The sequence below is a fragment of the Bathycoccus prasinos genome, assembly GCF_002220235.1.
Source record: "Bathycoccus prasinos genomic : chromosome_5".
NCBI lineage: Eukaryota > Viridiplantae > Chlorophyta > Mamiellophyceae > Mamiellales > Bathycoccaceae > Bathycoccus > Bathycoccus prasinos.
In genome coordinates this window covers 129,239-143,972 of record NC_024004.1, presented here as the reverse complement: position 1 = coordinate 143,972, position 14,734 = coordinate 129,239, and the positions used below count along the sequence as shown (strand labels likewise).

General features: G+C 49.1%; 9 protein-coding genes across 9 annotated transcripts; 5 read left to right on the top strand and 4 right to left on the bottom strand.

Moving 5' to 3' along the window:
* Window positions 1-34: 34 nt before the first annotated feature.
* Window positions 35-1,132, bottom strand: Bathy05g00820 (predicted protein; the record flags this gene model as incomplete). Its single annotated transcript, XM_007512858.1, has 1 exon — window positions 35-1,132. One exon carries the CDS (start codon window positions 1,130-1,132, stop codon window positions 35-37), a length of 1,098 nt encoding a protein of 365 aa, XP_007512920.1.
* Window positions 1,133-2,002: 870 nt separating this feature from the next.
* On the top strand, window positions 2,003-3,718 carry Bathy05g00810 (heat shock protein 70; the record flags this gene model as incomplete). Its single annotated transcript, XM_007512964.1, has 1 exon — window positions 2,003-3,718. The coding sequence occupies one exon, from the start codon at window positions 2,003-2,005 to the stop codon at window positions 3,716-3,718; it is 1,716 nt and encodes a 571-aa protein (XP_007513026.1).
* A 752-nt stretch (window positions 3,719-4,470) lies between these two features.
* Bathy05g00800 (predicted protein) lies at window positions 4,471-7,035 on the top strand (the record flags this gene model as incomplete). Its single annotated transcript, XM_007513272.1, has 1 exon — window positions 4,471-7,035. One exon carries the CDS (start codon window positions 4,471-4,473, stop codon window positions 7,033-7,035), a length of 2,565 nt encoding a protein of 854 aa, XP_007513334.1.
* Window positions 7,036-7,116: 81 nt separating this feature from the next.
* On the bottom strand, window positions 7,117-7,644 carry Bathy05g00790 (predicted protein; the record flags this gene model as incomplete). The annotated part of the gene is made up of 1 exon (XM_007512978.1): window positions 7,117-7,644. The coding sequence occupies one exon, from the start codon at window positions 7,642-7,644 to the stop codon at window positions 7,117-7,119; it is 528 nt and encodes a 175-aa protein (XP_007513040.1).
* Window positions 7,645-7,909: 265 nt separating this feature from the next.
* Window positions 7,910-8,578, top strand: Bathy05g00780 (predicted protein; the record flags this gene model as incomplete). Its single annotated transcript, XM_007512853.1, has 1 exon — window positions 7,910-8,578. One exon carries the CDS (start codon window positions 7,910-7,912, stop codon window positions 8,576-8,578), a length of 669 nt encoding a protein of 222 aa, XP_007512915.1.
* A 116-nt stretch (window positions 8,579-8,694) lies between these two features.
* Bathy05g00770 (predicted protein) lies at window positions 8,695-11,469 on the bottom strand (the record flags this gene model as incomplete). Its single annotated transcript, XM_007512933.1, has 1 exon — window positions 8,695-11,469. The coding sequence occupies one exon, from the start codon at window positions 11,467-11,469 to the stop codon at window positions 8,695-8,697; it is 2,775 nt and encodes a 924-aa protein (XP_007512995.1).
* Window positions 11,470-11,585: 116 nt separating this feature from the next.
* On the top strand, window positions 11,586-12,443 carry Bathy05g00760 (the record flags this gene model as incomplete). The annotated part of the gene is made up of 1 exon (XM_007513168.1): window positions 11,586-12,443. The coding sequence occupies one exon, from the start codon at window positions 11,586-11,588 to the stop codon at window positions 12,441-12,443; it is 858 nt and encodes a 285-aa protein (XP_007513230.1).
* Window positions 12,444-12,766: 323 nt separating this feature from the next.
* Bathy05g00750 (predicted protein) lies at window positions 12,767-14,248 on the top strand (the record flags this gene model as incomplete). The annotated part of the gene is made up of 1 exon (XM_007512865.1): window positions 12,767-14,248. The coding sequence occupies one exon, from the start codon at window positions 12,767-12,769 to the stop codon at window positions 14,246-14,248; it is 1,482 nt and encodes a 493-aa protein (XP_007512927.1).
* Window positions 14,249-14,332: 84 nt separating this feature from the next.
* Window positions 14,333-14,698, bottom strand: Bathy05g00740 (unknown protein; the record flags this gene model as incomplete). The annotated part of the gene is made up of 1 exon (XM_007513140.1): window positions 14,333-14,698. The coding sequence occupies one exon, from the start codon at window positions 14,696-14,698 to the stop codon at window positions 14,333-14,335; it is 366 nt and encodes a 121-aa protein (XP_007513202.1).
* Between the last annotated feature and the right edge of the window lie 36 nt (window positions 14,699-14,734).

Sequence of the window (14,734 nt, the reverse complement as noted above, 5' to 3'; positions counted from 1 at the left end):
TACTACTAGGTACTACTAAAAAAACATCATATCATCAAAGAATTTCCAACACGGCTGACCGTAACTCGCAATTCTCGTAATCTCTCCGCATGTACTCCTCGAACGCGTCGCCGTCTTCCGGCAAATACTGGACAACTTTTACGTTGTTTGTTTTGTCTTCTCGATCGTCGAATACTTGCTCCGACCCTCCCATGTGATACTCGAACTTTTCTTGCGTGTGACCGTAATTAAACACGCAGCGAAGAAACGCCGAGTGCGAACTGACGATAATCTCTTCTTCTGTATCTGCTTTTTTCTCGACCACCCATTCGAAGAATTTCCTCGCCCTATCCGCGCACTTATACAAGGAAGCGCTCTCTCTGTGCATCGTGTGCTCTTCCTCGGATCCGCACCTCTCGATCCAATACTGCCACAAAGGATCTTCCTCGTAGTTTTCTAATCGAGAGAAATCCACGCTCGCGCCAAACTCTTCCTTCAACTCTGACGTCGTCCTCCGAATATCGCACTGATAGTTGACCGTTTCCCGCAACTCCTCTAAAGCGACGTATTTTTCCGTAATCATGTGCGACTCTTTATCGAAACATAAACGCGCGGTTTGCACGCACCTCGTCATCGGCGACGTCGCCACCGTCATCTTCTTCTTCTTTGATGACTTTGATTCCAACAACAAAGGCTGCGCTTTCGCCAACTTCTCGCACTGCTGTATACCAAAATCCGTCAATCTCGCGTCCTTATGTTTCGGATCGTTGTATTCTCTGGAAACGTTGTGCGTCCCTTCCGCGTGGCGTAAGAAATGTAAAGTCACGTATCTCGCCTTTCTATTCATGCCGTGCTTTTCTTTCGGTCGCAACGTAAACGTTTTACTTTTCGTAGCATTCTTTTTCTCCTCCTTCCCGTTGTTCACGTCGTCGTCACGCTTCTCGTTAAAAGTGGTTTTGGTGGTCATCACCGCGTTGTTTTCGGATATATTTTGTGCCGCTGAAACGCTTCGCGGTAATAAAAGCGTCCTCTTCCTCGAGAGAAGGAGAGCGTTTTTTCTCGAGTGGTGGTAATACGAGTCGTCGCGGTATACGCGTCTGAATGATGATGATGATGATGATGAGAAAGACGATATCTTTAGCACCCCATGCATCTTTTCTGTGAGGGAAAAGAGAAAAAACGACGGAAATCAATCGAAAAATTTGAAAGAGAAGAGCTTTTTTCAGGCGAAAAGAAGAAGCGCTTGCTTAAAAAAACACGAGAAGGAGAGCCACAAACGCTCGAAAAAGAAGACCACTAGAGAGAGAAAGGAAGAGCGAAAAGCCCCTCACACATACTCGAACGCACAAATCATCATCGCATCATGGCACCATCTAAAAAAGGAGGCAAGAAAGAATCGAAAACGGGCGCCGCCGTGCGCGTTTTGGACGACGACGAGGAGGATAAGATTCAGGTACTGTTGTTGTTGTTGTTAGTATTATGAGTTGTTTTTCTTCTTCTTCTTCGTCGATCCGAGAGCGATGAGATGATGATGATTTTTTTTTCGACGGCCCTTTTTTCTTTCTTTTTGCGGCGGCGTGATGCGATGTGTTTTTATCCTCATCGTCATTCTTGAAAGCATTAGTATTCGTGCGCTCACCACCACCACCAATGTACGCACTCTTTAAAATATCAGGTTTCACCGGAACAACGCAAACTCGCTTTGGAACACAAATCGAACGGGAACGCCGCGTTCACGAAGAAAAAGTTTTACGAAGCGGCTTCGGAATTTACCAAAGCCATCGATCAAGACCCGTACGACCACGTGTTTTACTCGAACAGATCCGCGTGTTACGCCGCGTTGGACCAACACTCGAAAGCGTGCGCGGACGCGCGAAGATGCGTGGAATTGAAACCAGACTTTGTGAAAGGGTACTCTCGATTAGGTTTTGCCTTGTACAAGTCAGGATTCTTCCACGATTCTATCCACGCGTATACGCAAGGGCTCACGTTGGACCCGAAGAACTTGGCGTTGATGGAAGGCATGGGCGAAGCCAAGTTGGCGCAAAAGAAGAAGATTGAAGAAGCCAAGTTGGCATCGAAGATGAACAACGCGACTTTGGACGAATACGTCATCGGTATCGATTTAGGTACGACGTACTCGTGCGTTTCCGTGTGGAAGGATGGCGAGGCGCACGTCTTGTCCAACGCCGAAGGCGACAGAACGACCGCGTCGTGGGTTTCCTTCACCGAAGCCGGCAGAGTTGTCGGTGAATCCGCCAAAAGGCAAGCCGCGCAAAACCCGAAGAACACTTTGTTCAACATCAAGAGAATTATCGGGAGACAGTTCTCGGAGATTGGCGAGGATATTAAGCACATGCCGTTTGAGATCAAGGAAGGTCCGGGAGGTAAGCCGATCATCGTCGTCGAAGACCCGACCCAAAACAACGAAAAGAAGGAATTTGCCCCGGAGCAAATCTCCGCGATGGTTTTGCAAAAGATGAAAGCCACGGCCGAAGGCCAGTTGGGTTGCGTCATCAACAAGGCGGTCATCACCGTCCCGGCGTACTTTTCCGACGCGCAAAGAAGACAAACCAAGGACGCCGGCCAAATCGCCGGCTTGGAAGTTTTGAGAATCATCAACGAGCCGACCGCGGCGGCGTTGGCGTACGGTTTGGATAAGAGAGAAGGCGATGATGGTGAAATCATTAAAGATCAAACTATTTTGGTCTTTGATTTGGGTGGTGGTACCTTTGACGTTTCCTTGTTGCACTTGCAAGACGGCGTCTTTGAAGTGTTGGCGACGGCTGGCGACACCCACTTGGGCGGCGAAGATTTCGACGAATCCTTGATGACGCACGTCCAAAAGACGTACCCGAACGCGGACTCCATCTTCAACGACGACAAGTCCAAACGCAAGTTGAGAACCGCGTGCGAAAAAGCCAAGAGAGAGTTGTCCATCACGCAATCCGCCAAGTTGGAATGCTTCGTCGGCGAACACGAGGTGAACATGACCATCTCAAGAGACGAATTCAACAAGGTGAACGAGGCGACTTTCCAAAGATGCTTGGAAGCAGTCAAGAGAGTCTTGGCCGATGCTGGCAGAGACAAATCATTGGTGAACGAAATTGTTTTGGTTGGCGGTTCCACTCGCGTCCCGAGAGTCCAAGAGATTTTGACGGAATACTTCGACGGCAAGCCGTTGAACAAATCCGTGCACCCGGACGAAGCCGTCGCGTACGGCGCCGCCGTGCAAGGTGCCATCTTGGCCGGCGTCCGTGACAAGCAAACCTCCAAGGTTTTGTTGATGGACGTTGTCCCGTTATCTTTGGGCGTCGAGTGCGAAGGCAGACACTTTGCGAAAGTCGTCAACAGAAACACCTCCATCCCGTGCAAAAAGAAGTCCGAGTTCACCACGGTGTACGACAACCAAACGGAAATCGACGTCAGAATCTTCGAGGGTGAGCGCATGTCCACGGACGGCAACCACTTATTGGGCGAGTTCCAAATCACCGGCATCGAAAAAGCCGAACAAGGCGTCCCCAAAATCGACGTTACTTTCGAAGTCAACACCAACGGTTTGTTGACGGTAACCGCGAGAGATCGCGTCACCGGCTCCGAAGCGAACGTGTCTTTGCAACACGACAGAGGACGTTTGACGCCGGAAGAAATCGAAAGAATGTGCGCCGAAGCCGAAGCTATGAGAGAGGAGGACGAAATGTTGCAAAAGCAACGCGAAATCGACGGCTACATGGATTAATAATAATAAATAGAGATTAATTGATTGTTGCAGCGAGAGAGAGAGATGAAGAAAGAGGTCAGAGAGAGATTTTTATTTAGCTTTATAAAGAAGAAGAAGACAGAGAAGGGATTTTATTAATACATATTATTACACACAACGTATATACCAAGCACTGAACCGATAATGAAACACTTCTGACTTCTGCGTAAGCGCTCGACGACGACAACGAAGTCTCAGACGTTTTTTGTTCTCAAGAAGGCAACACGAGAAGCCAAAATTCGCCATAAAAAATTGCGCTTTATACGTTATACTAAAATGGCAGAAAACGCGAGCAAAGGAGGATCAGGCGGAGGATTCTTCGGCCGACTGACCTCGTTCGGCGGTGGCAACGCAGGGGTGCGTTCTTTGTATCGTTTTTGTCTTCTTTTCAAACTCTTCTTTGTGGTTTCGTTCGTAAACGTTTTGATTCGAAATCCGCTTTTTTCCCCCCGCGTTGATGCATTCTCGCGACGCGCAAAACAGCGCGAGATGGTGGTCGTTCTCTTCACATCGGGACGCGTCTGACCGCTCTCTCTCTTTTTCTCGAACAACAACTTTAACTCAAACAGAACGAACCGAGGAAGAAAGTGACCAAAGCGAAACTGGGGAACGACTCTGAATTTTACTACGACGAGACGCTCAAAGCGTGGGTGGACGGCTCCGATCCGAACGGGAAAGATGTGGCGAGACAAGCCGTCGGGAGTATCGGAGGACCGCCACCGATGATGACGATGCATAGTAGCAGTAATATCAATGGTGGTGGGAATGCGACGAATGCAAGCGTAGGAGGAGGACAGCAAGCACAGCAGCAACACGTGTCTTTTGAGAAGGGAAATCAGCAACACGAACGAGTGGATGCGTTTTCGCGAGAAAGCGACCCGCGGAATCCGAATCAGCAGCTGCAACACCAAAACTACCACCAAAACTACCACCAAAACTTTAGTAGCAGTAATAACAATGATGCGATGCAGCAGCAGCAGCAACATTCGCGCGAGGACGAGGAGCCTGCTGGGACGTCGTCTGCGTTGAATTCGAATGAACCGCCGCCGATGCCGCGAGCGAGTAGTTTCGTGGCGAGGCAAAGCGACGTTCGCAGCCGATACGTGGATGTTTTCAATCCGACGGGTGGGGATACGAGCGATGGTGGTAGTGGTGGTGGTGGCGCTCAAAGTTTATCGGGAAGTGCGGCGGATGTGGCGTCTTTTTTACCGCCGCCGATTGCCGTGGCAAAGCCGCAAAAGTTTTTCGTTCCCGGGCCGAGCGCGAAGGACGAGGACGAAGCGAAGAACGAAGGTAAATTAGAAAGCGAATCGCCGCATTACGTAGAGAATCAGCAAGTGCTCTCGCCGACGAAAAGAGAAAGTCCTCATCACAGTAGCAGCAACAACAACGATAGCAATACTTTTACTAGCGATGGTGAACAGCATCATCATCATCATCATCAGGAGCAGCAACAACACCTCACTCATTTTAAACCGGGCTCGCCGGCGGTTCCAGAGAATGAAGTTTTGAATTATCCTCCGCCTGGAGAACACCATCAGAATGGAATGATATCGAATACTAGCGAACAACAACAACAACAACCGATGTATGACCAGTGGGGAAATCTCATAGAGCAACAGCTGCCTCCGCAACCTCCATCCGCCACGGGATCTATGCGAAGCGAGGGGCACGAATCGACGAGTCAGTTCGACGCATACATCGATCAGAATAATCAGTATCCGTCGAGTTACGATCAACCACTTCACGAACAAACGCAGCAACAACACGTTGATTACGAGGACGACGACGATTACTTGCGTCCTCCGCAACAAATGGAACAACAACAACAACAACACCAACAAAACTATTCAGAATCTCCTGGACGAAACAGCGACGGGTATGATTTTGCTCCGCCATCACCTCGAATTAGCGAGGGCGGTACCGTGAATACTACTGCCGCCAATAACAATAGCGCGAATACTGCATTCATGCCGCCTTCTTCTTCGGATGGTTTCGCGCGAAACGACTACGATTTCAGCAACGAAATAATGCCGTCGGCGCCACACGACGAGAATAAAGGCAACGATGAAAACATGAACGACTACGACTACGTCGACTACAACGACGGCAACGACAACGGAAATGAAGGAGACCACGACAATGCGGGGGAAGATCAACCGCCGTTCAACCCGGACGATTACCCGGGATGGGTATTAGACGAAGCCTCAGGCGCGTGGTATTATGCCGGCGATGGCGAGGAAGAAGGCGAATACGTCGAAGGCGAAGGCGAAGAATACGAGTACGACACGACGGGTTGGATCGAACGCGAAGTCTACGACGACGTCGCCGCGAAACTTGCAAACGCAGAGGTTACAATTAGCGATAAAAACGTCGAAATCGACGCGGTAAAGAACGAGAATGAAAATCTCAAGTTGAAGCAGGCTGACGCGGCCACGGATTTAGAGCAAGCGGAAAGAGAAGTCGCAGAGTTGAAGTTAAAGGTTGAGCAGTTACAGAACCAGCGCGACGCAGCGTTGACGGCAGAGCAGGTGGCCGAAGCCGAGGAGCGAGGGTACAAGCGAGGCTACGATGAAGCGACCAAGCACTTCGAGGAGGAGATGAACGACTTGTTGATGTGCTTGGGTCAAAGCGAAAGGGCGTGCGATCGTTTGAAGGAAAAGTTGGCCGAAACGGGCGCCGATGTCGACGCGATACTCGAAGAGTTAGAAGCCGAAGAAGACGAAGAGTTGAACAGATTGTTTGCGCAAGCAGCAAGTGTGGAAGAGAAAGCGGAAGTATCGGCGGAAGAAGAGCAAGCGACACCGCCGCAAAGTCCTACTTCTGCGAGGAAAAAGAACAACGTTCTGGGCGACCTCGAATTTCCAGACGCGCCGGATTCTCCCTTCGTTGGTGCCGATTCCACGACGGAAGATAGAGACGACGACGATAACGACGACGACGACGACAACGAAAAAACCAAGGAAGATGAAGAAGAAGAGGAGATGGAAGATGCCGAGGACAGCGCTTTTGTCATTCCAAACGCGCCGGCGGGCGTCTCGGAATCGGACGTTTCCGCGTTCTTTGCCGATTTCCATCTTCCCACGCCGCCGCGCGGGCAAGGCATTACCGACTCAAACAAACTGGAAGAAAACGAAGATATAAACAGCGGAGATCAGGAAGGGGGAGAAGAAAAGAAGCACTTAAATTTTGAAGACGCAAAGGGAGACAAGGCGGAGGAAGAAAAAGAAAACGACGGCGACGCCACGGAATCGGACAGAGAACAAGAAGAAGCTCTGACGGAAATTCAGCTGTAATTTTAGAAGCAAATAGAGATAGCCCACTACATTGAAAATAGCTGCTCACAACATTCTTATTTATACACTATCACATTGTCATTAAAATGGCACCGGCTGGGCAGGATCCACCCCGTTTGATTCGCGAAACTGTTTCCTCTCTTCCTCGCTCATCTTTTCGTATTGCTCCATCGCGGTTTTCCTGTCTTGCTCCAACCTCTCCTCGACTTCCTCCGTCGTCAAATCGTAACAATACTCGTGATATGTCCTCAACGGAGAGACTTGCCCTCTTCCACCAATCTCGAGATTGGTCTCGATCGCTTTTATTCTCATCAACTTTACGCATTCCTCGTGTTTCGATTGTAACGCCCAATCCACGGGCGCCTTGGACCACAAATCTCTCACCTCTAACTTCGCCCCTCTCTCTAGCAAAAACTTCACGCACGCGACTCGCCCAAACCCAGCCGCGAAATGTAACGGCGTCCTCCCCGCCGGGTCCAACGCGTTCACTTTGTCGTCGTCATCCTTTGATAAAATCAATCTTCTCATTCCGTCGAGATCTCCTGTTCTCGCCATCTCGTGCAAATCCGGTGCCTCGAACAAGCGGTGCGCCTCCTGGCCTTCCACCATCGCGCGACACTCGTTCGTTCGTAACGTTCGCATCGACCATTTTGTCATTCTGTTATTATATAAGTGTTTGTCTTTGTCGCTTTGTGATATTTTCTTTTGATGTTTTTTTTTTTCTCAAAGTTTGACCGCGTTTTAAGCGTTTTTAAGAAATTAAGAAGAACTTTTGAGATTTTTGCTCAGTCAGTTGGTTACATATCGGCATTAATTTATTATTAATAGTATTCGTTTTCTCAGCGTTATTGCGCGCATCTACGAAGAAGACGTGATGTTGTTTTGTGTGTCCTCGTTTGCGGCGACGACTGGTGTGACGAGTGCTACCACGAAAACGCTCTCGTCGAGGCACAGAGCAGCGACTTTAATCTCTCTTCAAAATGGAGAACGAAGCAACAACAACAGAAACAGAAGAGGAAGAAGATGTTTTTCCGTTCGCAACGAGAACGATGATTCGCCGAAAGTTTACGTCCCGTGCGGTGCGTTTGGCGGAGCGTCCTCGCCGGAAAGGAAAGCGGCGGATGTCATGCACCAGTTGTTGACGTATACAGCAACCTGGGTGGTGATTGGTCAGTTGGAATCTATAAATTGCAGACTGAACGTGCAAACGCCAGACGGAGAAAGCAAAGAGCAGAACTTGGACGGTCAAGGCGAAGTGAACCGAGTGAACAATCAGCACGAATTTTTGTTGGATTTTCTGGAGAAAAACCCGATTCGAAACCCAGAAGAGTGGATGAGCAAGCTTTCGAAAGCAGACCAGAGTTTGGCGAACCGTATTATGATTGCGAGGCAAGGGTACGCGAACATGGATTTCGAGTGGAAGAGCGTAGAAACGCTCGCGAAGAGAGACATCGAGAACGGGAATAAAAAGCTGCAAACGGAAATGCTGGAGAGCATGATGTCGGGCGGCGGTGGCGGTGATACTACTTCGTCGTCCGCGTAAGAAGCAGAGAAGAGTTTGCGATGTTTTGTATTTATTGTAATTTTAACCCAAAGGTAAAACGCTTCTAAAACGCGTAAGTGCTACGTAGCTAACTCATCTCTCTATGACTACACTCTCTATACTTTCCTGCGCGCCTCGATTTCGGCGTCGTACGTTTGCACGGCAAACTCGAGCGCGTCCGAGACGCCTCTCGGGTAATATTTTTCGATGATCTCCTGCACGCTAGGTTTTCCTCCTCCTCCTCCTTCCTCTTCGTCCTCGCCTTCGTTTCCTGTTTGATTGAATTTCTCGAACAATTTCTCTTCCCACTCTCGACCGAATTCAGAATCCTTCTCTTCAAATATAAACGAGCGTCGAACGGCTGCAAACGTCGCCAACGCCTTCTCAGCGTCTTTCTTCATCGCCCCGTTTTCGCACGCCTCGTACACCGCTTTCACGACTTGTTTCTGCACGCCTTTCTTGTCAGCTTCCCACGCGCCGCCGCCGTATTCTAAAACAAAGAGCAGCGCTTTCAGCTCTGGCAAAGTTTCTGGAATACCAAACCGTTCGTCGTTTGCAGTCAACCCTAACTCTTTGCGTCTTTTCTCCACGTGGTTCACTCGCAACGCGTAAGCTTCCTCCAACATCGCCCGACCTTGCTCGACGGAACCACTTCCGGCTAACTGAATCGCCGCGTTTCGCGTGGCGAATAACCTTTCGGTGATTGGCACCGCATTCATTCGTCGCTGCGCTTTCATTTTTCTCAGCACTTCTTTATCGATCATTTCGCCCGCTTCCTCCGGGCGTCGGTTTTTCGCTTTTTCCATCGCCTCCAGAGCGGCGAAGATGTTTAATAAAACGATATCGTTCTCTTCGTCTGGAATAACTTCTCGAGCCATCAAAGCGCCGGCTTCCAATGCATCGCCGCGAAAACCGTCTAAATACATGGCACGCCAGTTTCCTTCGTCGTTGGCGCATCGACCGACTAAAGAGGTAGCCATCTGCGTGCCCCGTCGTAAAACTTCCGGTTTCGCGTCTTTGGTGACGCTGCGAAGGATTTTGACAAAAAGAGACGCGGTTAAGATTCCGGATAAAACGCGACCGTTCAATTCAGTGGTCAAACCGTCTGTTTCTGCGGGGAATACCAGAGATGGATCTAACCCGTGCATTTGCGCGAGCTCGTGTTCGGAAAGTCGATTTAAAATTGCCGTCGGGCTTTTCCTGGGATCTATCGCCTCGTCGACAAGGGCCGGGGAGTCTCCATCGCCGAGAAGGTACGGGTCGTCGTCGTCATTATCACCACCACCACCACCATCGTTAGCATCGCCGTCTTTATTTTTATTCTTGGATTCGACTTGGTCGATGAGTAACCGAATAGCGTTTTGTATTCGCGTCTCGACGTTTTCTGGATCTTCTGCAGGTAACAGCGCTCTCGAAAACGTCACTTCTCGTTCAACGAAGCTGTCGTTTTTGGTCAACTTGTTCGCTTCGAGTCCAGCAACTGCGCGTAAACCAGTCGTTCGTAATTCTCTGTCCAATCGAACTCTGACGAGTTTCATCCAGTGTTCAAATTCCAAGTCTGAAAAAGTAGGCGTCTTGGACAAAATGCCTTCGCCCATCATTTTCTTCAAAATCTGGTCGCTTTTATACGCTTTCATGGCTTCGCCGGATAACTTCGAGGCCCAGGACATTTGCAATCTCGCCAATTCTGTCGATTCGTACGTTTCCGCGACTTCGCACGTGTTTGATAACTCCACTCTGCACGAGGCCGTCACTTCGCACTTGCCGTTTTTCCTCCTCGCTTCGACTTTAATGTTCGCCTGAATGTCAAACGTTTTTTCCTCGCGCTCTTCCGATATTTTCTTTCGTCGCAATCGTTCCGCTTCTAAAGCCTCTCGTTCCAATCGCATCTTTTCCTCTCTCCGTTTCCTATCCTCCTCCAACTCTTTCCTCTTCCTCGCCGCTTCTTCTTCTTCGCGTTTTTTCAACCGCTCTTGCTCCTCGGCTTGTTTCAATCGAAATTCGGCGCGTACTTGTTCTCGTTTTCGTTCTTCCTCTTCTTCTTTTTTACGCTCAATCTCGAGTAATCTCTGTCGCTCCTTCTCTTCCTCTTCCTCTCTTAAGCGTTCTTTTTCGTCTCTCAACTCGCGTCTCTCCAATTCCTTCGCGCGTTTCTCGTCCAATTTTTTCTGTTTCTTTTCCAAGTCGCGTCTTAAATCCCCCTCGTCGTACAATCGCATTTCCACCGAAGCGTCGTTCTCTTGACCGTCTATTCTTTTCAACTCCTGAAACGCTTTCACTACCGTCCACTTTTCGTTTCGAATAAACGTCTCCTTCTTCTCTTTATTCGTTCGCACGGTCTTGGAAACCGCCAACGCAACCGATACCAACGCCAGCGATATCAGTTCCGTCGGCGCGTCCAACCGTCCTCTCGAACTTCTCAAATACTCCGGCGTTACTGGCGCTCTCTCAAAACTGCCGAAACACGCTCGACTGATTTCATTCCGCTTGTCTCGCACTTCCGCAATAAAATCTGAAACGTGGTCCATCGCCGTGTATTCCACTTCGATTTCTTCCTCCACTTCTTCGTACAGGAAACTTTCTGAATCTTCTTCTTTCAACTGTTCTTTTGTATTCTTATTATCGTCATCATCGGCAGCAGCAGCAGAAGAAAAAGACGACTCACTGCTGTCGCTGCTGTTTATCCTGTCCTCGTGAATAACACTACTCTCATCATCTTCATCATCATCTATATCGTCGTCGCCGCTTTTTCTCCTCGCATTCAGTCTGGAACGACTTCTGCTTTTCCTCCTCCTTCTTCCTCCTTTTCCTTTGCCTCCCACGCGTCGTTCGGCTGAAAAAACGACGAAACGACGAGCTGCTTCTCGCGTGGGGACAACGACGACGGCCATGCTTGTTTACTTGTTGTTGTTGTTGTTGTTACGTCGCAGAGCGCTCTCGTGCCTCTTTTTTGTGAAGCCGTTTTTTCCCCCATAAAAACTTTAAGAAAAGACGCAGAGAAACGACGATGCGTGGCGCTTCTTCGTCTCCTCCTGCGCCTTCGGGAGTGCAGACGCGAGGGCAGAAAAGACGGATTGGTCAGAGTGATGTGTGGGATTTGATCGTGAATAACGACGATGTGAGTTTCAAACACATTCTTCCGAGATTGAATTCGAATGATGTGAAATTCTTGTACGAGGTGAATAGTGAAACGAGAAAGTTGGTGAAGAGGTCATCTCGTGCGGATGATTTGAAAAAGAGGTTTAAAGTTGAAGAGATGTCGTCGATATCGACTTTGGAGTTAGCGTGGGAGAATAAATCGTTGTGGTCGTATTGGTTGAACGAAACATATTTCTGCTATAAAGTTGCTCAAACGAATAAACTCGAGTTGCTCAAGTGGATACGAGAGGAGAAACAGTGTGGTTGGGATTATAGGACGGTTAATACGGCCGCACATCATGGTAATCTGGAAATTGTAAAGTATTGCGTTGCAAATGAGTGTCCTGTCGATGAGGACGCGTGTGAAAGTGCTGCCCGAAACGGTCATCTCGAGTGCCTCAAATACTTACACGAAGGTGCCAAAGCGCCTTGGGATGAGTATACTGCCATTTGGGCGGCTGGAAAGGGTCAACTCCACATACTCGAATATCTTGTTGAACGTAATTATGATAAATATGACGAACGAGCGTGTATGTGGGCGGCCGAGAAAGGCCACTTGGACTGTTTGAAGCACTTGCACGAAACCGCCAAAGCGCCTTGGGACAGTGACGCCGTACGCTACGCTCACAAGAATAACCACACCGAATGTGTACAATACCTCCTCGACAACGACTGTCCTCTACCACCCGGTTGGCGATACGAAGACGGAGTATTGCACACGTCATAAACACGCGCACACACACACACAGCTTGTAATTTAAAAAGAAGATTCAGCGCTCGCGTACCTTTTCCTTCCTCCTCTTTTTTCCTTCTTGTTCGTTTTTTAGGGAAACCACCCCCCTACTCGGCATAAATTTTCTCTCTTCCTCTCTCTCTGTTTGTGACTCTGAGTATTACTATACGCGGCGTAAAGTATTTACATAATAACACTTTCATCGAATTCGTACGCATCGTGCCAGACTGCTTTATTGGAGAAAGAGAGACAGAGATATATACAGTATTAAAGAAACGGATTACTTTTGATTTTTGGATAACGAACAGTACCGGGGAATGAATTTTAAGAGTCATCATCATCAAACCACGAACGCGAAGAACGTGGTTTTAGGAGGACGAAGGATTCGTCGCTTCTCTGCAAGAACGACGACGAAGAGAACGACGACGACAACAATCAAGGCTTTGTACGGGTATCGAGGAACAGAAATTGTCGACCCTTTGGAGCAACTGGAACGTTTATTTCCAGAGGTTCCAGAGCCGGTGTTGAAAATAGGGAAAACGGTATACGAAGTCGTTTTAGAGCCTTTATACGAGCAGTTACCATTACCGGACGTGGCCAAAGACTTTGTCGAACAATTAGCTCTGGATGAAAAAGTGAACGGGTGGACTTTATACACGAACGGGACGCCGTTTGAGGAGTTTCTTTTCGTCGCGTTTGTCGTGTTTTATTTAACCGCGCAGCCGGGGATTTTGGGGTACGCGTTCGATGAAACCGTCGCGAGAGCGATACAAACAGCCACGGCTGGGAATAAGTTTGGCAAAAGAGGTTCGAACGTAAACTTAGGCGGGAGAATCGGGGACGGGTCGTTCGGGACCGTCTATCGAGGACGATTAAATTCCAGCGAGGCGGAGAATTTGGTCTTGAAGTTTGCGAAAAATACAACCGGCGCGAGCGGGTTACAACGCGCCGAACGACACATGAACGAACGGATATCCCGAGACATTTTCGTCGCCGGCGGTTGCGCGTCTTACGTCGGATCTTACGAGGAAATTGAAGACGCGGCGGCACCGGTTTTGGTGTGGAAATTCGCCGGCGATGAAAACACGCTCGAAGATTACGTGTTGGATAGAAATTTTCCGAGCGCGTTAGAGGTGGCGCTTTTTGGGAAATCTCAAGAGGATAAAGATTACGACGCGAGGTGTTACGCCGTCGCAAAGAAAATCACGCAACAGTTGTTGTGGTCGTTGAGAGGGTTACACTCCATCGGTATAGTTCACAGAGACGTGAAACCGGCGAATTTAGTCAACGAAAACGGACGATTCAAACTGATCGATTTCGGCGGCGCCGCGGATTTACGAAGCGGCGTGAACTACGAACCGGAAGTTTCCATCTTAGACCCTTCGTTCTCACCACCAGAGGATTTTATCATGCCTGAACGAACGCCGAGAGCGCCTCCGGGTGCCATCGCCGGCGCGCTTTCTGTCCTTCCGTGGACCGTCTTCCAACCGCAATTATTCGATAGCTATTCCGCCGGCCTCGTCTTACTCCAGTTGGGATGCCCGCAACTCAGAGGCAAACGCGTGTTAGAACCATCCGGGTCGTTCCAGCGACGGTTACAGGACGAAAACTACGATTTGCGCAAAGTGCGCAAAGACTTAGCCGGAAACTTAGGCTGGGACTTTTCCGCTCTCGATCGAAACGGCGGCGCCGGGTTCGATTTAGCCTGTCGACTCGTCGCCGCCAGAGGTATCACGCGAAGAGGTCGATTAGACGCCACGCAGGCGCTGTTGCACCCGTTTGTACTTTTACCTTTTTAATACTACATCTACTATTACTACTATTCGTCGACTACTCGCCTCGCGGTCCCCAACCGCCTTTCACTGTAAACAGCCACCCGTTCTTCAAACCGGTCCCGTTGCACGCGTCGCAACGCACGTACCCGCGGCCAACGCATCGACTGCAGCAATTGTCATCATCATCACCATCCGTAAAAGTTGGTCAGTCATCTTCCCTCTGCCTTGACAGTGAGCACACACGCGTCTGTTGTACCCGAAACATTCGTTGCACTTGACCGGTTTCGTAAAGTAGTTATACATCTCTTCGATTGGTCTTCTTTGTCTTCTTCGTTTGTGATTAGTATTGTCTTCTTCGTTGCTTTCACCACTCGCTCTCAACACTTTCCTCCTTACAAGTATACTACTACTACTACTACTACTACTACTTTTACTACTACTCCTCGCGCAGAAGAAGATGTCTCGACGCAACATGAGATGAGACATGAATTTTTATCCGAGTTTTGCGTC